This window comes from Blennius ocellaris (assembly GCF_963422515.1).
Source record: "Blennius ocellaris genome assembly, chromosome: 2".
In the NCBI taxonomy this organism is placed as follows: domain Eukaryota; kingdom Metazoa; phylum Chordata; class Actinopteri; order Blenniiformes; family Blenniidae; genus Blennius; species Blennius ocellaris.
The window spans coordinates 5,315,942-5,341,898 of NC_137651.1; the positions used below are offsets into that span (position 1 = coordinate 5,315,942).

Here is a 25,957-nt window from a genome sequence, read left to right on the forward strand (position 1 = left end):
AAAGAGTGAAGCTTGGCAAAATTCTTAAATATCAGCGCCCAAGAGCACTCTACCTTCAAAAAATATCTAAAGTGGATAATGAAACGATTTTGTCTGGCTGCAGGGACAACGTTCCTTCACCTCAGGTTCTCAGGAACGTTGCACTGGAAGAAAGAAGAAAAAGTCGTCATCACAATAACGAAATGTTGAGCCTGCAGATAATGCTTGAGAACAAGTCAAAATGTGATGATGACGTACTCCAAAAAGTGTTCCTACAGCCGAAAGGAGTTCTCCTCTGGTCTTTAAGAAGCATCGAGGTATATCAAGAGCGATGCCGGGAAGACATTGTATACCTCGATGCAACAGGCAGCATAAAGAAAACGGAGAAGGGTTCCCCTCCTTTCTATGTTTATGAACTTGTGGTCCGGAATCCTAAAAAAGGCTCGTCTCCCCTGCCCGTGGCCACATACCTCACCTGTGACCATACAACTGCATCTGTGCTCTATTTTTTAGAGGCTTTTCAAACAGATGTGGCCAGATGCTTTGGCACCAAAGGGTTGCGGCAACCCATTATGCTCATGTGTGATGGGTCAATGGTGCTCATGAAAGCCATTTGTCTTTCATTTGCTAAGAAGAATCTTAATGATGCCATCGACCATTACTACAAAATCGCAAGTGGCACCGCAACCAAAGAGGACTTTGAGCTTCCTGTCCTTCATCGCTGCTTGAGCCACATAATGAAAAATGCGAAGGACATCTGCAGAAAGTAGTAAGTATCATTTGTACAACTATTTTATTTACCTATAGAAAGAAACAAAATTGACCTTGAAGGGACCCGTTTCTCCTAATTAACTACTGCGCATTTAGGCTTTTATACTAGACATTAATCCAACATTTTTTTTCTCTTGCAGTGCACAGAAACATTACCATCTGGCCATGCACGTCATTGGGCTCCTCACAACAGCAAGCAGTTTGGCAGAGCTCGATGACATGGTTCAAAGTGCTACTGTGGTGTTTACGAGTCCGTCCAGTGGCAAAAAAGTGGCAAAACATCATCAAAACCTGCAGTCCTTGATGCTGCAGAAAGGGGTCCACATTGATGAAACTCCAAAGTCCAACTACACCTCTGAGGACTTAACGGTAAACAACAACACACTGCACCGGAACCCCTACATTTACATGTTTACTTACACAATAGAAAAATAACAACAGCAATTATATAACTGTAGTAACCGAATTACTAGAAATATGAGACTAAGCTGCAGGACTGCATACATGTCATGTGAATTGTTTTCAGGAGCTGATCAATGGTCAATGTGAAAAGTTCTAAATAGAAAGATCTTAGATTGTCTTTACAACTGTGTTCTGATAAAGAGAATATATCCCACTTTGGCCAGTGTGTTGTCGACCATGTGTATGTCAATTTAACATTTACACACTCATCGGTATTAACTGTGAATTCTAGGAGATCAAAGGCAGCAACAACTTTGGGAAGCGATATTCAGCTATCGTTTCCAGGGTTAGCCTGGACATCAGTGGAACGCCAAACCTGTATTACTGCAGGGACTTCATGGCTCACATCACAAAGTACCTCCTTCCATACTCCGGGTTATGGAGTGGGATAATGCTTGGTCAGTAATAGATAATAAAGCAAATCATTTCTTACTTGATTGATAAAAAAGTTCTCCAAATCATTGTGCCTATAAATAAACAAAAACATACTTATATTCCTTCACAAAGGTGACTTGGGACGTCATGGGAAAGGAAAGGTGTATGAAGATTACAGCAAAAAATACAAACTCCTGAGACACCTCCCAAGACAAGTACATTTTAAAGATTATCAAATACATTTCTTCTCAATTTTGGTTTACAATTCATGACTTGATTTACAAGTAATGGCTGTTATTTTGTGATTGTGTTACAGAACATTACAGAGGACAACAAAACACAGGGGATAATGGAAAAAAGTCAGTGGGACCTGAAGCACATCCGCTTCAGGTCCAGCCGGCTAACGAGACTGGACGATTTTGTAGTCCAATATCAAACAAGTCACACAGGACTCCTGAAGGAATATGAGGACTCTAAACGAGTACTTCGAAAAAGGGTGAGCTCATTTTCTAAGGATCATACTTAAGATAAGCAGTAATGGGTATGTGTCAAATGTATTCTGAGTTGTAGGCTCATTTTGTGCATTATATCTATTGCTTTTTATAATAACCAGTACAATTCTTGATGTCTGGTAAACTTTGTCCTTATCTTGTTGTTTTTTTTTCAAACACATAATACACTATGCAGTGAAATATGTGTTTCAAATGTGCTGGTCAATTGTCTGCAAATTGATTGTAAATTCAGGTCAGTCAGTTTTGGGAACTAAACATAATCCTTATTTTGGGCTTGTTTACATAAATTGATTACATTAACTATGAAACTCTGCACAAAGCACTAAACACTGAAATTAATACTAAAGCAACACAAAACATGTTATATGAAAAACAAATGTGGTCAATTTTATTGTGTCAGTGCTGCACTGAAGTGTATAACATCTGCCAAATAAACGTAGGTTCATCATAAAAAAATTCCAACCTACACATTAAAAAAAACTTTCAGTTAAGTGTGATTTGACGAGGTACAGGATATAGAGTTGATCTATGATGTGTAGCATGTCTCTCTCTCGATACCTGATCAATGCCTGCTGTGAAATGTAATTTATTATAAATGACTGCTTCTATTAGTACTTCTTTTATCTTTTTGCAGACATTCCACGTTGAAGTTGAAAAATGGAAGCAGCGGCCAGAGAGAAAGAGGGGGAGATATACAACACCCATCACAAAGGCATTTCCTTTCAGAACTGCAACAGAAGAGGTGAAGTAAATATGTATCAGTGAGCTATATGGTCTTATTCAAGAGTGATGGGAGGGGGGATTTTGAGATTTCCCAGTGGTTCGGACAGACAGTTGCAGTAATGCGGTAACCATGGTTGGCCGAAGTTAGCTTTCTAGGCAGGGTGGCGGGCGTCACTCTTCATGACAGGGTGAGGAGCTCAGCCATCAGGGAGAGACAAAGTCGGGCTGCTGCTCCTCCATGTTGAGGAGCCAGTTGAGGTGTAAGTGTCCAGAGATCAGATAGATAAGATGTGGCTGGGGGGGGGGGAACTGATTTGCATGATAGAGAAGAAGAGACTGTTGCCTGCCGGTGTCTGGCACGTTCTGCTTCACTTACATAACAATTGGTGACAAGCTGAGCTGTTCACGCCTGCCATTTCACTGCACCTTGGTGCTGGAAGAAATAACTGCCAAAAAGCAAGGCGCTGGACTTTGCATTGTTGAAGTCATCAAGACTTAAATGAACCCTTGCCCAATATTGTATATAAATAATGATAATTATTCATACTTTTCTCACCACAGGTGCCACAGCGTGATTCCACTGGCTTGGTTGAATCAGTAACCATGGACATGAGCTCTGACAAGCCAAGTCCTGTGGACAGTCACAAAGCTGCAGAGGACGTGCCTGAGACCATTCCTCATTTAGAGCCGGACCAACGTCACGAAAAGAGGCTTTCTTTTGAGTCTGAACAACAGGTATACTCACAATTCACTTCACAACTATAATTAATACTACAGGTATCATAAGTGGATCCAGTGTAACCTAAATTTTAAAAAAAACCCGAAGAGACAGGGTGGAACTCTTGTTTTGGTCTGACAATGTGTTTTGTTTGTTTCTTTGTTTGCTGTGACGTGCAGCTCACCTCTTTGTGGAAAAAGAAGGCCAGTGAGGTTGTGGTTGCCTCGATTCCCTCGCAGACAAAAGGAAATTCCTTTGTAATCCGTCACAGTGAGCTCCTCACACTGAAACCTCACCTGTGGCTGGTTGGCGAGGTGGGATATGTATTAAACTCTTTTAATATGTGATAGTTTTTGGTATTGTGACATCATCTGAAGATATTCAAATAGGAAATACATAAGAGAAAATTGTTTGTGCATCAGGAGCAATAGGAGATGCTCTACCACACATTTTAATGTCTAATAAAAATAGTGGTGTGTCTAACATATAGGTTTTTGAAATATTCTGATGTTTATTTACTAGTCATTAAGTGAAACTTGTTTGTTAACACACTACAAATGAATTATTATAATAACTGAAAATGTCTTATCTCTATTCCATGTTATATAAGTAAAATATAAGTAAAATTGCACAAATTAATTTAATTATTGTTTTTGCTTTTTTTCAATTCCTATACCAAGGTAATGGAAAGTCTGTTCCATATGTATGCAAACAAGCTTAAAATGGGACGCAAAATCTACATAATGAACCATTACACAGCAGGTGTAATACTGTTTGGTGAGCGACAGCAGGTGGCCCGGCATACATTGGCAAAGGTAATAACAGTGGTTGGATTTTGTGCATTTGTTTGTGCTGGGGGTGTGAATCATATCTAATGCATATTAAAAAGAAATAAGAATTACATTAAACAGTGATTGTGGGCAGTTGATCACCATTTTAATAATTGTGTTTGTAATAGGTCAACTTTGAAAAATACCTGGCCATTGTTTCCTTTGTTAACATAAAAAATGTCCATTGGAAGCTACTGGTAAGTATGTGATTTATTTCTGTAAACTTACTTATAATGTCTTTGATTTTGTAAGAAACTTGATGAGTTTGTTTTTCATTTGCAGTACATCAATAGAGTGACCCAAACTGTATATCTTGTGGACCCTTCAAAAAACTCAAAGGAGGAGGCCGACTCCAACTTTGCAGCCAAAAAACTCAGGTATCTATGGCCCTTCCATCTATACTAGCAGTTATTATGATTTCACTTCGTTTATTTTTTTAAATGATGTGATATTATTAAGTATTTGACAAAATCACCATGAAATAGGCCAAAGTTAAGATAATCATTTTGCTGAAACAAAATTACGATGTATCATTTTTGTTCTTCTGAGAAAGGACATGTCAGACACGCTGGAAGCAGCAAGTCATTCTCTGATTAATGCATTTCCTAATTGTTAAGATCATTTATTTGAAAATGTGTCTGTTCTAATGGTCATTTAGACAAGTTTCATGTTATGTTAGTGTACATAGATACACAGAACCTACATTTACTGTCTGTGATGTTTGATTTTGTACTCTCATACATTCAACAACTATTTATGGATAAAATAATGCACAGAAGATGTGATAATTCAATATCCATTTACAGTTGTGCTGATATGTATCTTCTTGATTTTGCTTACTTTCACATTTAAATGTTTTGTATAACATATAGTGATTACCTGAAAACAAGGAGAACATGCCATGGAAAAACAGAGTGGATTGACATCAAATGGAAGGGAGGAGTTCTGACCCATCCATTTCAGAAAGACGGCAGCAGCTGTGGTGTCATAGTAACCATGGTAATTGTTTTTTTATACATTATAGAAAAATGCTCTCATCATGTCATTCATGGATATCTTCTGTAATTGAATCCATATTCATTTAAAAAAAAAAAATCAATATATAAATTCATTTTAATGTATAATATAATTTGCAAGGACATTATTTAAAAACAATATACAGATATTTTGGTCAGTGTAATAACATTTTACAACAGCTGCACTGGGGCTCATGCAATGTGTTGAATATTTTTGTATGTTTAGATGGCAAGAGAAGTGATGAAGACCTGTCCAGATGTTCCTGTCATCAGCTTTGGGACTTCAAGGAAGGACGTGGCCAATGAGAGAAAGGCAGCGGCTCTCCAGATTCTGAAGGAATCAGGTTTGTATTTGTATGTGGTGTGGTTTGAAGTTTAAAGATGAATAGTTCTATTAAACTAAGGCAACTGCTGAGGTCAAATGACCATGATCTTTATACATTATGCAGTTATTGCAAAGTATAAGGTAGTGACCAACATGTTATGTCACTTGATGTTTCAGTGTTCGACTTGTCCACCAACTGTGGCATGTGTTCCATGGGAAAGCCTCCTGGATCGGGGCCACCAATGACAAACTGGGTGAATTATTTTCTTCTTTTGATCTGTCGGGTCTGTCTGCTTCTATCCTGATGCTATCCAGTATTTGTGAGTGAAGGGATAGGCCTTGCATAAATGTCTTTTGAGTTAGGGAAAGAGGCTAAACAAAGAGAATCCTTGTATCTTAATGCGATCAAGCCTGTAGTTTCTTCTGGTGTACTGACTGCTACATTAGGATATTAAACAAACAAAGCATTTTAACTTTTAATGTTCACTTTATTGTTTTGTCATTTTCAGATCCAATGTGACAACTGCCAAAGATGGTTCCACGAACAATGCTTAGACATGGAAAAAAAAGACTTGCAACGAGCCAGGGCACAACAGTGGAATTGTTTATTGTGCCCTTGAATGACACGACTTGAGTGTGTGCGTGTGTGTGTGTGAGTGACGCCAACTTCAATGTCAATGTCATTTATAACCTTGTTTACCCGGATTTTTGTTTAGCACTTTATTTTGCACAGGTATTATTTTATTTATTTGATATGTTGAGGTGTACATAACATTTATAAGTATAAATTATTTTTCTTATCACTTAGATTTAGACGTTAGTTTCATGATTAAAGATTTAAATTTTGAAGCCTGCTTTGTTTATTGTATGAGCGACATTATGAAAACTGAAGTTACATGGGTCACAATGGGTCATTCATGTGGCTATATATATGACATATGACATTAGTTGTCAGGGTTCGTGAACACAATTGCACGACAGACAAGAAGCGCGGTTTTATTCTCAAAAAACACAGCAGAAGCAAAGTCAGGCAGTCCAAGATCAAAACAGGCAATGGAGGAGGAAATCCAGGAGGCATGGTCGGGCAGGCAGAAGGTGGAAAACACACAAGGCAACACGAGGAAAAAAGGTGGGTACCAATGGTGTAAGAACTCAGACGAACTGGCAACTGGAGCAACAAGAGAGGGAACTAAATACACACACTAATGACAATAACAAACAGCTGTGATGTTTGTTATTGTCAGGATCAGCTGTGATCAGGAGGAGGAAGAAGGAGAGCATGGGGCGGAGCTAAGGGGAACACAGGAGGGGAGGAGTGAAAGCAGGATCATGACATTAGTCTTAAGTGAAATGGGCTGTAAAAATGTATTTCCATTTAATATCACTTCAAAGTTGGCATGAATGCTGCTCGGGTGTGGTATTTCAAATGGCTCTTATTTTGAAATTCCACATCAGATCTGTCTGATACTTGGTGTGTGGCATCCTGGGGTGTCCTACTACCAGTCTGAATTGGAATGGTGAAATGATAACGTGGAAATTCCATTTTATATCACTTCAAAGTTGGTGTGAATGTTGCTCGGGTGTGGTATTTCAAATGGCTCTTATTTTGAAATTCCACATCAGATCTGTCTGATACTTGGTGTGTGGCATCCTGGGGTGTCCTACTACCAGTCTGAATTGGAATGGTGAAATGATAACGTGGAAATTCCATTTTATATCACTTCAAAGTTGGTGTGAATGTTGCTCAGATCTGGTATTTCAGAAGGCTCTTATTTTGAAATTCCACATCAGATCTGTCTGATACTTGGTGAGAGGCATCCTGGGGTGTCCTACTATCAGTCTGAATTGGAATGGTGAAATGATAACGTGGAAATTCCATTTTATATCACTTCAAAGTTGGTGTGAATGTTGCTCAGATCTGGTATTTCAGAAGGCTCTTATTTTGGAATTCCACATCAGATCTGTCTGCTACTTGGTGAGAGGCATCTTGGGGTGTCCTACTACCAGTCTGAATTGGAATGGTGAAATGATAACGTGGAAATTCCATTTTATATCACTTCAAAGTTGGTGTGAATGTTGCTCAGATCTGGTATTTCAGAAGGCTCTTATTTTGAAATTCCACATCAGATCTGTCTGATACTTGGTGAGAGGCATCCTGGGGTGTCCTACTATCAGTCTGAATTGGAATGGTGAAATGATAACGTGGAAATTCCATTTTATATCACTTCAAAGTTGGTGTGAATGTTGCTCAGATCTGGTATTTCAGAAGGCTCTTATTTTGGAATTCCACATCAGATCTGTCTGCTACTTGGTGAGAGGCATCTTGGGGTGTCCTACTACCAGTCTGAATTGGAATGGTGAAATGATAACGTGGAAATTCCATTTTATATCACTTCAAAGTTGGTGTGAATGTTGCTCAGATCTGGTATTTCAGAAGGCTCTTATTTTGAAATTCCACATCAGATCTGTCTGATACTTGGTGAGAGGCATCCTGGGGTGTCCTACTATCAGTCTGAATTGGAATGGTGAAATGATAACGTGGAAATTCCATTTTATATCACTTCAAAGTTGGCATGAATGCTGCCCTGATGAGCAATTTCAGAAGGCTCTTATTTTGGAATTCCACATCAGATCTGTCTGCTACTTGGTGAGAGGCATCTTGGGGTGTCCTACTACCAGTCTGAATTGGAATGGTGAAATGATAACGTGGAAATTCCATTTTATATCACTTCAAAGTTGGCATGAATGCTGCCCTGATGAGCAATTTCAGAAGGCTCTTATTTTGGAATTCCACATCAGATCTGGCTGACACTTGGTGTGTGGCATCCTGGGGTGTCCTACTACCAGTCTGAATTGGAATGGTGAAATGATAACGTGGAAATTCCATTTTATATCAATTCAAAGTTGGTGTGATAGGTGCTCAGATATGGTATTTCAAAGGGCTCTTATTTTGGAATTCCACATCAGATCTGGCTGATGCTTGGTGAGTGGCATCCTGGGGTGGTCTACTATCAGTTTGATGTGGATTGGTTTGATGACAACAGGGAACTTCCATTTAAAATTAGTCTGAAATCAGAGTCATTCAAGCCCAGATAAGCTGTCAGAGGGCTCTTATTTTATACACCTTATCAGGTCTACTATCAATCTGATGTTAAATGAGTCGGAATTTCTCCAAGACCTACTGTTCTATTGGGCCTTTAATTTTAGTAACGTGATCAGAGTGGGTTTATATCTATAGTATTATAATAACATTAATACTAATAAAAAAAAGTTTTTTTGGCTTCTGTGGGCAATAATTTTATTGATATGTCATTTTTATTAGTTTGTATCAACGATAAATTAATTAATCTTCTTCTGTGGGCAATAATTTTATTGATATGTCATTTTTATTAGTTTGTATCAACGATAAATTAATTAATCTTCTTTATTGTTATTAGTTATAGTATTACTTTGTGTTTCATCAACTATCTGAATGAATCTCGTTCATTTAAACGTCACTTTTATTTTGAAATAGGTCTGAGTTTGCTCTTACGGTAATGCATAGTGTATACGCGCACCGCTAAATTGAGTGGGGGCTGGCTTGACGTTGTTTTCCGAAGTGAGGGCTGGCTTGACACCAGTGAGAACACGGAGAGCAGCAGCACGGGCTCCACGCTCAGCCCCGGCAGCCGGCAGCACTCCAGCGGCGGCCGTGCGCCTCCGCAGCGGCCGGTCCCGGCTTCATCCGTGTCCTCCGGGTTGGACGTGGCGCCGAGGGCGTCTCCGGGAAGGATCGCAGCGGTGTCCAGCTCCTCCATGTCCCGACAGGTCCGACACGGCGACACGAAACTGGACGAACACCGGGAGCACAACACAAGGCGCAACTGAAGTGCTTTTAGGGTCCGGGTTAATGTTTGCGCTTAAATTTGAGTCAGTTTGACGCAGAAAACGTCAACACAGCTTCTTCTTCCGCGGTACATGGCGGTGTAGGCATACATATAAAACCAATAAAAGCGTTTAAAAAAAGTGTTTATATATATATATCTACAGGTACGTGAACTGTCCGGGGCGGGGCTTGTGCCCGCGCCTACTGATGACGTAACACATGGCTGCTATGACATTTTGCATTATTGCTGGGTGCAAGTTTCTCCCGTCAGTGTAAATACATAGAAAAAAAGAGTAAACGCCGACTAGGCTGCCGCGCAATAAATAATATTAATAATAATAAAACACGTTTATATCTATGCTGCCGCGGAGCAGGAAATACGGCGGCCATCTTGGTCCAGTCGTCACCTGTCAACAACCCGCAGCAGCAGAGTGGAGTCTTTCTGGACAAATCGACTGTAGAAATCAGGGGTCGGGGGATTACTTTTCACAGGTAAGATGGAATATTATTACTGTTTGCATTTTTCGGATATAAACTTATTGTTCTGTATTTCTGTCCACCAGTGAATTGGTAGCAGCGATCATGGACTGTTTCCAGCTTGTTCACCTGCTACTAGTCCAACTGAGACTTTATAAATCACATGTTCCACAATACAAACTTCGATTACAACTGACTCAAGAATGCTATTGTTGAAATAAATCAAATATTGCAGGTATAACATGGACCAGCACATTTTACCAGGTGTCACAGGCTGGGTAGTTCACATGTAATTCTTTCACCCTACCAGAAGTAAGATTCCTCTCATGTCTCCTCCACACTGACTGAGAAACATTGACAACATGTGACTGTAGAATAGATTGAAACAAGTTTACTCAGTTTCAGCAGCTTTAGTTTATTATCAACATACATGCATCAAAATAGGAGTTTTGTTGAAGAAAGGTTGTAAGAAATCGGAAGGAAGGATATAATAGCTTAGTCTCCTTTTTAAAATGTTTTTGTTTTGACTCTCAAATCTCTCGTTTTCATTTTTAAGGTTTCCCAAAGACTATTTGAGGAAGAAGAGGGAGGAAGGATTCACTGAGTGAGTTCTCTGTGGTTTGTAGGTAACATTTTAAACTGGATGAGAACATTCTATTATCAGTTCCGCCAAGCAGATTAGACTGAGCGGAGGACGACCGGGCCAAGATGGCGGCGCCACCGCTCACGTCTTTGCTCAGCTGTCCCACCCTGGCCTCCAGCTGTTGCTGCAGCTGGCCGGCCTACCTCTGCAGCAGGTCCTCCAGCTGCTCCACCCGGGCCCGCAGGGCCTCGTTCTCTTCCAGCAGCTCCGACGACTCAAATCTCCGCCAACGGAAACACTTCTTTATCACAGTAAAGGCTTTCAATGAAGGAAGAGACGTGGACTCAGCTACCTCATGTGGACGAACAGATGAATTACACTGTATTTTTTAAAAGCTGCTTTTGAAAAAAAAAAGCGCTAGAGAGAGGAAATTCTCAAACGTTTCTCTATTTAAGAAATACCAACATTTCCAAGACATACATACACTAATTGTATGAGTCACATTCTGCTGCACTTCTTTTCACCTCAATTTTTCATACAAACTGCTAATAAAACATTGAATAGGTTAAAAAAAAAACACACCAACAATAAAATCATTAAGAGTGCGTAATGTCTTAGAATTTTACAGTTTGTTCAGTTTATTAATCAGATTAGAATAAATTAGATCAGGCTTAATTCAGCCGACATGGGGAAGTCGGTCATCACATCCGCAGCTCCACATTGCACAAACAGTTGACAATAGTTAGGAGAGTGGCACACAAGAGAATCGACTATATAAGTAGATAATTAGAAAAATATATGTATACGAATACATGAAAGTACAGGAGACCCAGATGGGGGATAATACACATAGTAGCAGTAGTATTTACAATATTACAGTATTAATATATTAAGTATATCAAACATAAAACTGCAAACACATATTTGCCATTATACCCAGATTAAATACATTTAAATTAACAAACTTTTTTCCTCACCAAGAAAAAAATAATGATATCTTTTTGTTTGTATTTTTTATTTCCTTGGGGCACTAATAATAACAATCAATAGTCTTTTTTTGAACAGACCCCACAGTTTTGAAAATATTGACCCCTACCAAACGATGGTTCCCAGACTATATATTAAACATACTTTCTACATTTAATACATTGGGATCGCCACCGTGTTGAAATACATTCACAAAAAAAAAATTAAGAAAAATGTGTTTGGCCATTAAATCCGGACAGAATTTGAGTAATTTGTTATGAAGGATCACTGGTTTGAATCTAAACACATGCATTTGTGGCTCTTCAATGTGGACACACTGTTTGGGTGGAGGTTGTACCATCCCTGCTTGTCACAGTGAAGTGGCAATTGCCAACCGTTGTCATACTGCACACGTGGTTGGGGTTGTGAGGGTCTTGGGACATAGTGTCTCTTAGACAGGTCGTCTGTGGGAAGGAGGTTGATAGTCAGCCGACTTTTGATGGTGGCACGTTGACGTCCTTCAAATTGTGCTCAATTACCAGTCAAAGCCTTTGAGAAGGATTGGTTTCTAGTTCAAGAGACCACAGTCTCCCGGGAATCTGAAATACTCAAATCAAGAAAGTATCCAAACAGAGGAATGTACCTTTGCCTTGACTTGGCTAGAGTTTAGCACATTTGGCCAGCATTTCAGAAGGATCAGCACCTCCCATGTGCTTACTGTAGCCAGGGGTGAGTGGTGATGTTTGTTTGTTTGTTTGTTTTTTTTTGCTCCACCATTGAAAGAGGCTCGACCTCACATGCATTGCTGAGGACGTTGACACATTTGTTGTCGAGCCATTTCACTGTGATCGACCCTTCAGCGGTCCTGTAATCAAAGGTTCCACGCCATTTCTTTGTCAGTCATTAAAGGAACTTTTTGTAAAAAAAAAAAAAAAAGATTTGGAAAGACATAAAATGCTGTTATAAGTGTCTGCAATGTTGTTGACACAGTTGATTAAGAACTATTTAATTTAGGTCTTGCACGTGTCAATGTGTGGGACCTCCTGTCCGAAACTTCGTTTTCCTCTGATACAGGCAAAAAAAAAAAGAAAAAAGAAAGACCCAAACCAACCTTGTTCTATCACAATGTCGAAGAGATCAAAAGGATTAGTCGTTCTGATGATTATGGCTTATTGTTGCTTTCCTTATCTGACTCACTGGAAACACATGGAAGCGCCACACTCCTCTCACTGGAACCTCACTCAAAAGTTAATGTTTAATCTTTTTGTCAGGGTGACATCCTTTATGAACGACTATATATACCTGGACCTTTAACAGTGTCTGCTCTTAAAACAGCACATTGGCTTTTAACAGTGAATTTTTTTTTTTCCATTAAAGTTGTCATTGTTTTTTTATGTCCATCACTCTGTGTGGGTCATGGCTGGATTCCTTAGAAGGCTGTGGGGTTACAGGAATTACTTTGTAATAATCCTTACTCCTCTCTTGCTCCTGCCTCTGCCAATAATCATCCCAACTCTGGTAAGAAAATGAACACACGTGCAATGGAATGTATGTTTTCATGTTGTAGGATTAATCTTTAGATAATTTTCAGACACGAAAGGACATGCTGGTTAATAGTTGAACTCGCAGTGCTTCATCAAGACGGTAACGAAAGCAGGCAAGTGTTGCTGAACATGTGTAGGACTAACATTGAGTTTCTGGTGTTGAATTTTTCATTGAGCTATCATGTAAGTTTGCTATTATTCAAACAGAAATTTCCACAGAAACTTGCATTGCATTATCAAGTCGCATTAAACTCAAGGATTGCCTCCTGGTTTAGACAGAATTCATTGATCAACTACCTTTTGGCAGCCTCTCATGAGACCAAAAACAATTTCTTTAGCTGTATTTTTAATGGAGTTTAATTGAATCCGAAGGTCAAATTCACAATACATTCAGATTCAACCTGCTTACAAACAACCTTCCTGATCAGTAATTTCATATCATCACACTTTCATAGACTTTGCTTTCATGCATTTAATTAGATTAGATTAGATTGAATTTACATGCTATGAATTATTACAGTAAGATTGTTAATCAAATGTTTTTTTAATCTGTATTATTAATCTTGTCTTCTTTAATAGAAAATATCTATATCTAGTTTCTTTCCAAACATTGTCCCTTAGATATCTTTCTTCTGCTGTAATTTGGATTTCCTTTGCACTTTATAACATTGCTTTTCTTCATCTTTGTCTTCTGATTTTTCCTTTAGTCCTTCTTTGTCATATTTGTCATCTATCTATCTACTTTGTTTTCTTCTTCTACCTTCTTCTTTTGCGTCCACTTCATCTTCTCCTCATGTTGTGACGCTGGATCTTTTTTTTTTTTTCACAATTTTTTTATTAGGTTTTTCAACAGACAAATTCTAAGCATCACAACAAGGAGAGAAAGAAACGGGGGATAAAAAAACAACAATTTACAATCAGTGCCAAACAGTTACAGGAATAAAGATAAAAGGGTACATAGGAGTAGGCAAAACACTGACAGCTTGACATAATGTCTATAAAATAAGGTAAAGTGTCTTTAGTTTAACCCACCACCCCCCAGCCCACCCGGTATTGGCCAACAGAAATCGACACAGCACAACATAACGCGCACACATACATACACACACACACAATCTTAGACAATAAAAAAAATAAATAAATAAATAAAATAAAATAAAATAAAATAAAAATAATAAAAATAAATAAACAAAAATAGTTGACGCTGGATCTTTTTGCAAGAAGTGATGTGAAGACATTTTCATGCTGCAGTGGTGTCTGAAGAGCAGCTGGACGATAAAGAATATGAGGAGATTGTTGAAAATGTTTAACCTTTTCAAATATGCCTCATCTCTCGCTCTGTATATTAATTTTAATCATGTCCTTCACTGGATAAACAGTACTTGCCTTTGCAACAGCAACTGCTTGATCTAGAATATTTTGCCGTTAATTAAATATTAAATATTGCTCCTCTCGCGATTTTATTCAATGTAAAACAATAGTACAAAAAAAAGCTAATTTTCCTTACCTACTGCAAACACTACTTTAAAGCTGATAGTAGGATTGAGTAGTTTAAAGGTCACAGTATTCTGATCATCAAAGTCACAGCCTTATGTTGTAAAACTGCCTGATAAGTGAGTAGAAGCTCTCAGGGTTGCTGAAGAAAGATAATGAAGAGAGGTGATACTCAAAGACACACACAGATAAGCTTTGCTTTTTCTAGATTGCCACGAAGTAAAGAGTCTGGAAAGACAGGACTTAAAACTAGTCTATAATGTGGAACACAATCTGCCTGGATTGGTTCGGTTTGACTGATTTGCATCTCGACTCGTGAAGTAGACAAAGCTTTTTTGGTGTGCAATCAAGTTTTTATCTGATTAAAAATAATTACATATACCATTTATCTCCCAAATGAGATTTACAAGATCTTTAAATATTGATGATGGCACTTAAAATATAACTACTCTTCAAATCAAATCTAAGTATGAACCAGATTTAAAGATTCATTAATTGTTGGGTCTTCTGGTTCATGTATATCTGCTCCAACTGTTTTCATCCACATGGATGACAGACATGTTCAGCAAAATTATGACTGATTGTTGGAAGTCAATATATTTATACAACTATTCATCAAATTCATATTTAAGAAACAAAAATAAACAAAAGGCTCAGATAGTCAGAGCTTATTGAACTACTGTTTTTCTTGTGACCTGTGGCAACATCCCTCTTTATGACAAGGCAATGTTTGAAAGCTGGTTGACACAGTAGGTGAGGCGCCGCACAGAAGGGTCATAGTGTGAAGGTTGTGAGTTTAACCCTCACAAGGGTCATGTCCATACAGTATATATGGAACATTTCCAGGATTTTCAGAAAGTGACACTGGTCATCAGACCCGCACACTACAGCAACTGATAATATGTCTTTATTCTCGTGTCATATGGATATTAGCAAACCAAACGTCAACAAAAGGGTGGTGTCTTGATGATACCAGGCATTTCATGATGTCAGTTTTGGATTTGTTTTGCTGGCTCAGTCATAACAATTCTATATATAATACACTTGTGTTGTCTTAAATTATTCTGACTTATTTATCAATCCACAAAACACATATTTCCCTGAGGATGGCCACAACTTGGGCCTCTCTCCATAACTTTATACAAAGCATTCGGGTTTCATACGAAGACATCACTAGCTAGTTAATTGTGGCACTTCAAAAGACATTTTCCTGCTCAACATAACACACAAACCTACATGAAACAAATGATAGTGGGTAGACCTCGCCTTGTGAGGAGGTTTTACAGGGTTCTACCTGCATCGTCTTTATTCCTTTGGAACAAGCAGATGCCAACATCTGTACCAATCAGACACGCTCCAGTCACGCACATCATCCAGTAAACAAGTATTTTTAATAAGCATGTTAAACTAAGCAGCCTTGGTGTGTGTTCACAGGAAGCAAAATGTGGCTTTGCAATCATCCTCATGGCTCTGTACTGGTGCACGGAGTGTATCCCTCTGGCTATGACCGCATTGCTGCCAGTCGTCCTCTTTCCAATGTTGGGCATCATGGAGGGAACCCAGGTACTTTACCTTTGCATGCTGCTACTTTTCCCATCTTCTCTATTCGACACTATTAAGATTCTCAATGATTCATTTTGTCCTCTCTAATCCAGGTCTGTGTCCAATACCTAAAGGACTCCAACATGCTGTTTTTTGGTGGTCTTATTGTTGCCATCGCTGTCGAGCACTGGAACCTGCACAAGAGGATCGCCCTTCAAGTTCTGCTCATTGTGGGCGTGAAGCCTTCTCTGTAAGTTTCCTTACTCTGCTCCTCCGTATTCTATTCCATTTCTCAGGACTGAGGCTGAAGTCAGCCTATTTATGCAGTGTACTGCCACAGTGTACTGTAGTTGATGTAGTGGGATGTATCTGTCGATATCAAATGAAACTTTGAGACTGTTTCTAGTGCCATACATGTGGTTTGAATCTGAAACTTTGAAACGGAATGGATTGCCACTCTGCTTTGGTCGTCGGCTCTTGAATTGGATGACTTCCAATATATCAACGACCACACGCCTGGCCAACACATGCCTGATCTGGGCTTCATCTGATTGTTTGATCACAATGTGTACAGTCCATGAATGTTGTTGTTTTTTTCCTTTTAAGCAACAAATAAGGTTTAGTTGAAATTATGCTTTTTCAAGAATTTATAATTGTCATTGCTTACTATAGCAATGGACGGCACAATGGAGTAGTGGTGAGCACTCTTGCATCATAGCAAGATAGTCTCTGGTTTCAGTCTTGGGTGGTCATACAGGATCTTTTCTGTATGTCCTCTACCTGTGCATGTGCACCTTTTTCTGGGTTCTAAAGTTTCCTTACTCGGTCTAAAAAAAATGGTATTGAATCCCCATGACAGTGAGTTTAACTGTTCAGGTTCAATTACCATTTTTGCAATGAAGTTGTTGCTCCATCCAAACCCAGACAATTTCTGGCAGAACTACCTCCTTTACAGAACTCCCTCCTTTGCAATGCAGTAGGTTTGAGTGACAAATGATTGCATGTAAAAACTGCCAGCAATGTGATGAACCTCCTGGAAAAAAAAGATTGAGCAGGTCATTTTGTGCACTTTAACATGGAAAGTGTCTTGTACCAGTTACGCCTGGCCATCCAAGGACACAGCACAGAGTTCTAGCTTGTTGATGATCAGTCATCTCAGATCTTCGCCTTTAACCTTATTGGCCAATCATTTGCTTCACTTTCAGCCTAATGATTGGCTTCATGAGCACCACAGCCTTCCTGTCCATGTGGATCAGTAACACAGCCGCGACTGCCATGATGCTGCCCATCGCCAACGCTGTTCTGCAGCAGTTGTGCGACACAGAGGCCAGAGCAGAAGAGCGAGAAATGAGGCTGCGTGCTGCGAAGGATGGCCAGGACAATGAGGCATTTGAAATGAAGGACGACAAAGAAGGCAACAACAACAAGAATCTCAAACACGGCAACATCACCAGAGGTGTGTGTGAGTGAGAGGGAGAGAGCGAGAGATACTTGGAGTTAATTAAGAGATATTGTTTCTTTGGTTTTTGGACGTTGCCTCACTTGTGTTGATGTTAATGGTGTTCGCAGATTCAGATAAAGAGAACCAGGACAGAGACTTGAAGGAAACAACCGACAATGATGCTGTCGCAGGTAAAGCTTTGAATTTGGAGGAAACCTATTCTGTCAAGTGGTTGAAAATTAACAAGCCCACAAAATGTAAAGATAGGAATTCCTAAACCAAACATCAAAGAGAAGAAAAGAGAAGTCCAGAATTAGTTTTTGCTGCTATTGATAACAAAACAATTACTGACTCACTCCCATGATTACTGTGCTTGTGCATCCTGGTCAATATGAAAATCCCAATACAAACTTTGATGGAACTTTTTTCCCCCGTTGAGCCAAAGGTAAATAAAACAAAATGTCAGACCAAGTATTTGAGCTATGAGGATACGTTTTGATTCCTGAAGGTTTCATCTGTGTCCCTCCAGTTGTCTGCGACCAGAGTCCAGAGGCGGAGCAGCGACGGCTGAAGAGGGAGCAGTATTATGAGATGCTGTCGAAAGGCATGAGTCTGAGCGTTTGTTACTCTGCCAGCATCGGTGGGACGGCAACCCTCACTGGAACCACTCCCAATGTCATCCTGAAGGGCCAGATCGATGAGTGCGTGAGATCTATGAGTACTTTGAGACTCTGACCTTGCATTTTATATGATTAAAAAAAGGAAAACTATTTTATACTATCTTCATTTACACAATGTACATTTTTTTTTTTTTTTTTTTAAACAGACTCTTCCCGGAGAATGGTGGAATAATAAATTTCGCGAGTTGGTTCGGGTTTGCATTCCCCAATATGGTACTGATGCTTGCATGTACATGGATGTGGCTACAATTCATGTATTTGGGCTTGAAGTGAGTTCCTCCAGAGAACACAGTCATTCTCGATAAACTACAAACTGTTGTAAAAGAATGAAAGGGATTTACTGTGTTTGTTATTTTGTGGGTCGTCAGCTTGAAGAAGTCCTTTGGGTGCGGCACAAAAAAAGAGAGCGACCAGGAGGCGTATCAAGTCATCAGAGACGAGTACAAAAAGTTGGGCCGGATGACCTTTGCTGAAGCTTGTGTGTTGACGATCTTCACACTGCTGGTTCTGCTGTGGTTCACCCGAGAGCCCGGCTTTATACCCGGCTGGGCCACCGTGCTCTTCAACCAGGAGAAACAGTGAGTCCAACATTCACAATTCTAGAATCTTTCAGCATGTTGTGTCTGAGAAGGGAAAGCTACTTTAGTGGCAAAAAAAGCTTAAAACAGTTATTTAACATTGGGTTTCTAAACAGGTTCGTCACTGATGGCACTGTGGCAATACTGATGTCGTCACTGTTCTTCTGCATCCCATCCAAGTTTCCTTCATGCGGCCGGAACTCTGGTGACGGTAGGTCAGCTCATTCGTCATAGTTTCACGATTCAACTTCAACTGAACAAAAATGCATCAGATTAAATGACCGTGCACTTTTACTGGCATCTCATTTTAAAGGTGTGAAATCCTATTAGAAAACATTTAACAGTTACCAGGTTACCAGCTTGAGGGGAGTAGTAACAGTAGTGAGAATGCACCTGTGCATTCTCACTACTGTTTTTAAACAATTAAAATATGATTTTAAATTTTTTTATGTTTTGTCATTTATTTCTACACTCGGCAATAATGTTAATAAAAAAAAATAAATCTAAAAGTATTCTTAAATCAATCAATCAATCAATCTTTATTTCTATAGCACTTTTTATACATTAAAGCAACACAAAGTGCTTCCACAAGAATTAAAAACAGTGCAAAGACAAAATAGTTGGATAAAAAGCAGGTGAACACACACGCACACACACACCATAGGTGAAGACATGCCGAGTGATATGGAGACATGGCAGGACACTGAGGACTAAGGTGAGGAAAGGGACATATTTGGGCCGTCCACACTGGGGGCGGCACAACTTCCGACCACAGGGGGCGCCGCCCCACAGATCCCCCCCCAACCGGGCAGACAAGCCAATCCCACCGCATACGCGGGGGACCTGCCAGGTGCCCGGGCAGGGAAACCCATGGGACGGCTCCACCAGTGGCAAAAACCGGCCACCACCAGTGTAGCGCCCGCTAGAGGAACCACTGGAGATAAAAAAGAAATTATCTGAAATAAATAAATAGAAGTAGATAAATACATTGATCAAATACATAACTATATACACACATACATGTATAAAATCAGTTAAAAGCTTGATTAAAAAGGTGAGTTTTCAACCCTTTCTTAAAAACCTCAATGGACTCTGCAGCCCTGAGGTTCCCCGGCAGGCTGTTCCACAAACGGGGGCCATAGGAGCTGAACGCAGCCTCCCCGTGAGTCTTGGTCCTCGTTTGAGGGACAATTAAAAGGCCGGTGCCGGAGGACCTCAGGGTCCGCGAGGGTTGATATGATAAAAGTAGTTCGGATAAATAAGAGGGTGCAAAACCATTAAGACACTTAAAAACTAGTAAAAGAACCTTAAAATCGATCCTGAAGCGAACGGGGAGCCAATGCAGCATTTTTAAAATAGGCGTGATGTGGGCCCGCCCTCTGGTCCTCGTCAGCACTCGTGCGGCAGAGTTTTGTAGGAATTGTAGTGGTGCTAAAGTTTTCTTGGGGAGACCAGAGAGCAGGGCGTTACAATAGTCAATTCGACAAGAGATAAAAGCATGCATTAGCACCTCCGCGTTTGCCTGAGAGAGAAATGGGCGGACTCTGGCTATATTCTTCAGATGATAAAAACCAGTCTTTGTGACATTTTTGATGTGTGAGATAAAACTAAGCTCAGAGTCAAAAGTTACGCCCAGGTTCCTTACAGATGAAGATGAGTTAAAATCTAGCAGTTTTGGTAAAAGTTTCTCTCTCTGGTGTTCAGGACCTACAACTAAAATCTCTGTTTTGTCCTGGTTGAGCTGGAGGAAATTTGCTGCCATCCATGACTTGATATCTAAAATACAGTTAAGAAGGGCATCAATCGGCCTTGTGTCATCAGGAGACACGGCCACATACAGCTGTGTGTAAAAAATAAATGTAACATGATAATTGAGATATCGTATTGTTGATTTTGCAATTTTATTAGCTAATTAAGTTATTATTTTCATCATCATTATTAATATTGTTATTATTATTATTATTAATAACAAACTGTGGGGGGTGCTCCGGGAGTACGGAGTCCGAGGTCCCTTGTTGAGGGCTGTTCGGTCTTTGTACTCCCGGAGCAGGAGTCTGGTTCGCATTGCCGGCAGTAAGTCGGACCTGTTCCCTGTGCACGTTGGCCTCCGGCAGGGGTGTCCTTTATCACCGGTTCTGTTCATTACCTATATGGACAGAATTTCTAGGCACAGCCGGGGGCCGGAGGGGGTCCAGTTTGGGGACCACAGGATCTCATCTCTGCTATTTGCGGATGATGTGGTTCTGTTGGCTCCATCAAGCCTGGATCTCCAGCGTGCACTGACACGGTTCGCAGCCGAGGGTGAAGCAGCTGGGATGAGGATCAGCACCTCTAAATCCGAGGCCATGGTTCTCGACCGGAAAAAGGTGGCTTGCCCCCTCCAGGTCGGTGGAGTGCCCTTGTCCCAAGTGGAGGAGTTCAAGTATCTTGGGGTCTTGTTCACGAGTGGGGGGAAGATGGAGCGTGAGATCGACAGGCGGATCGGTGCAGCGTCTGCAGTTATGCGGACGTTGTATCGGTCCGTCGTGGTGAAGAAGGAGCTGAGCCAAAAAGCGAAGCTCTCGATTTACCGGTCGATCTTCGTTCCTACCCTCACCTATGGTCATGAACTATGGGTCATGACCGAAAGAACGAGATCCCGGATACAAGCGGCTGAAATGAGCTTCCTCCGTAGGGTGGCTGGGCGCACCCTTAGAGATAGGGTGAGGAGCTCAGTCACCCTTAGAGATAGGGTGAGGAGCTCAGTCACCAGGGAGGAGCTCGGAGTAGAGCCGCTGCTCCTCCACATCCAGAGGAGCCAGCTGAGGTGTTCCGGGCATGTCCCTCCGGTAGGAGGCCTCGGGGCAGACCCAGGACACGCTGGAGGGACTATGTCTCTCGGCTGGCCTGGGAACGCCTTGGGGTGCCACCGGAGGAGCTGGAGGAAGTGTCTGGGGCGAGGGAAGTCTGGGCAACTCTGCTCAGACTGCTGCCTCCGCGACCCGGCCCCGGATAAGTGGCAGACAATGGATGGATGGATGGATAACAATAATACTACTAATAATAATAATAGCATCATCATGTTCTGTTTAAAAAAATAATCAATAAAAAGTACCTTTCCTTTGCACTTTCCAAGAGGATGAATATGTTTGTATTGCCCAATAGAAGGTGTTCAGTTGTCGTCTTGTCACACTTTTATGTTTGCGGCATGTAACATGAAGATACAAGTGTGGGTTTATGAAGACTTCTGGTCTCTCTATCTGTGTTTTTACTGCCAAAAGTACAGTCTTGAACTTTTACTGCCAGTGACAAATCATCCTGCTGATTCAGTGCTTTCTAATAAATAGTATCTCTGCTTCTTCCTGACTTGAAGCCTGATAGCTTCAAGGTCAAGCCCGTGCAACAGCTCGTGCTGTCCCTCAAACTGTTTTAGCATCAACGATTAGTTCTTCTCTCCCGGTAACTTAAGTCGAGCGTGTCCTACTCCTGACGTTAAGGAGCAAAACTCCTCAAAAAGTGAACAAGTCGTGTGTTTTGCTCACAAAGAAGGGACGTATTGATCTCCATTACAAGGTGTGACGCACACTTTGACGTGCCAAAGTGCTTGTGTCAACTTGGGAAAGTCAAATCTTTAATGCGACTGAGAATAAACATGAAACATGTAATTCTCATTTGGTAGCTTCACCAGTGTTGCCTTTTGTCTTCATGGACTGTTTTTACAACCTCAGCTATTTATCGGGAGACTAATATTTATGACCGGCCTAATAAACAATCAGCTATTAAGTCTGTCAGTGTTTTTACTTCCTTTGCTCTTTCCTCCTTATTCTGTCAGAGGATACTGCTGACGATTATTCAACCCTTCTCAACTGGGACATCGTCCATGAAAAAATGCCCTGGAACATCCTCTTGCTCCTTGGAGGAGGTTTTGCATTGGCTCACGGAAGTGAGGTAACGAAACTCATCATAATCACAACTGGAGAAAAATGAGATAGATTTTAAACTTGAAATATTCTATTGTCTTGGTTATAGCGTTGCAGAGTCTAAAAACAAGAGCCATCATCTCACAATGGTCGTTTATGTCATTTCACATAATTTGTGACAGGATATGTTTGCTCAAGCTCGACGTTTTTACAGTTTAAACATTTGGATGCTGATATGTGTTTTTACCCACACTGGATGAAGGTGTCTGGACTGTCAACATGGCTCGGAGAATGTCTCTTACCACTGCAGAGCATCCCCCCGTTTGCCATCTCCATCCTGCTGTGTCTGCTGGTGGCGACGTTCACCGAGTGCTCCAGCAACACAGCCACCACCACACTCTTCCTCCCCATCCTGGCCTCCATGGTGAGTAGTGACGTGTCCATAGACTTAAACTTTTGTCGATGAGGTTTTAGACTTTATTCATCCCACAATGGGGAAATTGACTTGTTACTTCAGCAAAAAAAACCAGGAGAAAAATATGCAGAAATGACAAAATACACAGAAAAAGATAAACACTCTACAATAAAACATTTAAACCTATGAGTGAGTTTTGTACAACTGTGTGCCAAAATATTTAAAACAGTGGGTATGGAGGTAAAAGTGTTGGAGGTATTTCACAGTCAAATTAATTATTTAACAGAAATGAATAAAACATATTGCATGTTATTTAGTTTACAGTGAAAAATAATATTGGTAACTATGCATATGTATGGTAAAAGGAGGCTTTGCATGAAGTATTGGCCAGTACTGCACATTATTAAACCGATTTTGTTTGTCAAAGTGATGACATCTTTTTGATACCCACTTTTTGACTCCCTCTTACCCCTTCTGATAATCACAATATGAATGTAATCTTGTTTTAATTTTTTCTATATCCAAGCAGTTTATGAGATGATTTTTCCCAGTTTCTTACTGGATTTCTGTGTAAGGTGAAAGAATATGACTTCTTATGCACCGAGTGGTACCTTCCTATAATTGCACGTTATTTGTAAAAGGTTGCCTCATTACGACTCATCATAATATTGAGAATATGTTTTTAAAAGGACACTTTTCTCTTTTTTATTGGTTTAATATTCACAGTGCATATGATTAAGTATTGTTTTATAATTTTCTCATATCCATTTTTCTATATTTTCCTGTTAAATGTATCATCCCTGTCTGGGAGGAAGAGGTTTGCTTAAAGGAAGAGGCAAAACGAAACAATATTTATTATTATGACAAGCATATGTCAGCAATATCATATGTTTATACACACGCAACACCAATCTCAATGTCTTCACCGATCATGTACCCTGCCATTATCATTAAATCGACCATTGTTCATTTACATGAAATGTAAAGAGAGATGGAAGTGAAACCCAGTCCCCCAAAACAAGTACATGATAAATGTTGTTATCCAATGTCTCATGTGCATTTGAAATGTTTTGCCAGGCCGTTGCCATTGAGATACACCCAATGTACATCATGCTTCCCTGCACCATGGCCGCCTCGCTGGCTTTCATGCTGCCTGTGGCCACTCCGCCCAACGCTGTCGCCTTCTCCTACGGCAACCTTAAAGTCATGGACATGGTGAGGCCTTCAGAGAAATGAGAAATGTCAAGTAATGGAGCATGGAGACATGTACTCAGTGTTTTGGATAAGGGTTTTCAGATAAGCAGCTTATATTAATCCTTATATCTGATCATTGTTACTTATTTACTTGCACGATGTATAATGGATATTACCACTGAAGCTGAGCCAAGATAGACTGAGCACCAAAATGCAGATTACACATACCTCAGTGACCTGATAGATTAGACCATAGATTAATGATTCGTATAATTAAAATACTTACATTGATGATATATAGAGAAAATACTGCATTGTCTTAAATCAAGGTCAGGATCTTATTTTTTTTGTGATATTCTTTTGCTTGTTTCAGGCCAAAGCTGGATTTATTCTCAACTTTGCCGGAGTCTTAGTCATCAACCTCGCCATCAACACGTGGGGCGCAGCCATGTTTGACCTCAATACATTCCCAAGTTGGGCTAATACCACCAAGAGTCCTTGAATACAAACATTTTCCTCTTTATCAGGACTCCAGGAGTGTTGGATGTGGCTGGCAGGTGTCTTTGTATTTTTATTTAAAAACGTCCAGCCGTTCACCAGATAACCTGCCTCTTTTGGATCTGCTGAGGAGAACCTACAGAGTGCTGCTTCAATTGAATGAATTTCCCTTAATTCAACCAAATATGTTGAAGAGAGTGGAAGTTAAAGCACCAGCTGTTTGTAATTCAATAATTTATTTGATTTGGATTGTTTTCATGGATAAAATGTCATATTTAAATGCTGTATATATGCAGACAGACACCAAAGACCTGAGATTTAATGTAAAATCTGCAGTTTTTCAATGATATTATGAATTATCCCTGTAAAATATGATATTACTAGTTCTTGTTATTAAAGATGAAGGGTACTTACATGTGCAACAGTATGTCTGAGTAGTGATAATGATAAATTCTATCAGGAAAACACTGTCACCTTTATGTCTCTATTTAAAATCCTGAATCAATCAAACTGATTTACAGGGTGTGTTTGATAAACACTAATGGAGGGTTATGTTGTTTTTTCCCCCATGCATTTTTCCTTTACGATTTTTTTTTTTTTTTAACAAAAAGTCATGATTAAAAAAAAGAATGAGGGAAGACGGAAACTGACACCCATTTCATTAAAATACATATTTCTAGAAGTTGAAAGTATCAAAAATGCAATCCCAATAAACGTAAATGACAAAACAAGCTACAGTGAACAACCACAACTGTTACCATGCATGACAGTTACAGGCTTATATATAACGACAAAGTGACTTCCAGCCACCCACCAATATATCCATCCATCCAACTGCACGAGAACACTTTATCCCATTACACCCACCATCCTTCTGACAACACCTGCAACGTGCACCCACAGCACTCAATACATGGACACTGATGACGTCCACGCGGCTCATGATTTGTTTAAATAACGACAACAAATGGCTTTGAACCTGCTCCATGGTTTGTCTTCCCTTCCTGGTTTGTGCTTTCTCGCCGGGCTGTGACACTGTGCATGAGGGTTGCTTTGAACGCATGAAGAAA

The 25,957-nt window shown here is 40.1% G+C and overlaps 1 protein-coding gene across 1 annotated transcript; it reads left to right on the top strand.

Moving 5' to 3' along the window:
* Window positions 1-13,018: 13,018 nt before the first annotated feature.
* On the top strand, window positions 13,019-24,891 carry LOC308142794 (solute carrier family 13 member 2-like; the record flags this gene model as incomplete). Its single annotated transcript, XM_080513375.1, has 12 exons — window positions 13,019-13,120; window positions 16,075-16,203; window positions 16,296-16,432; window positions 17,388-17,644; window positions 18,153-18,324; window positions 18,450-18,572; window positions 18,672-18,881; window positions 18,998-19,092; window positions 22,693-22,808; window positions 23,043-23,204; window positions 24,273-24,410; window positions 24,763-24,891. 12 exons carry the CDS (start codon window positions 13,019-13,021, stop codon window positions 24,889-24,891), a joined length of 1,770 nt encoding a protein of 589 aa, XP_080369501.1.
* Window positions 24,892-25,957: the final 1,066 nt, after the last annotated feature.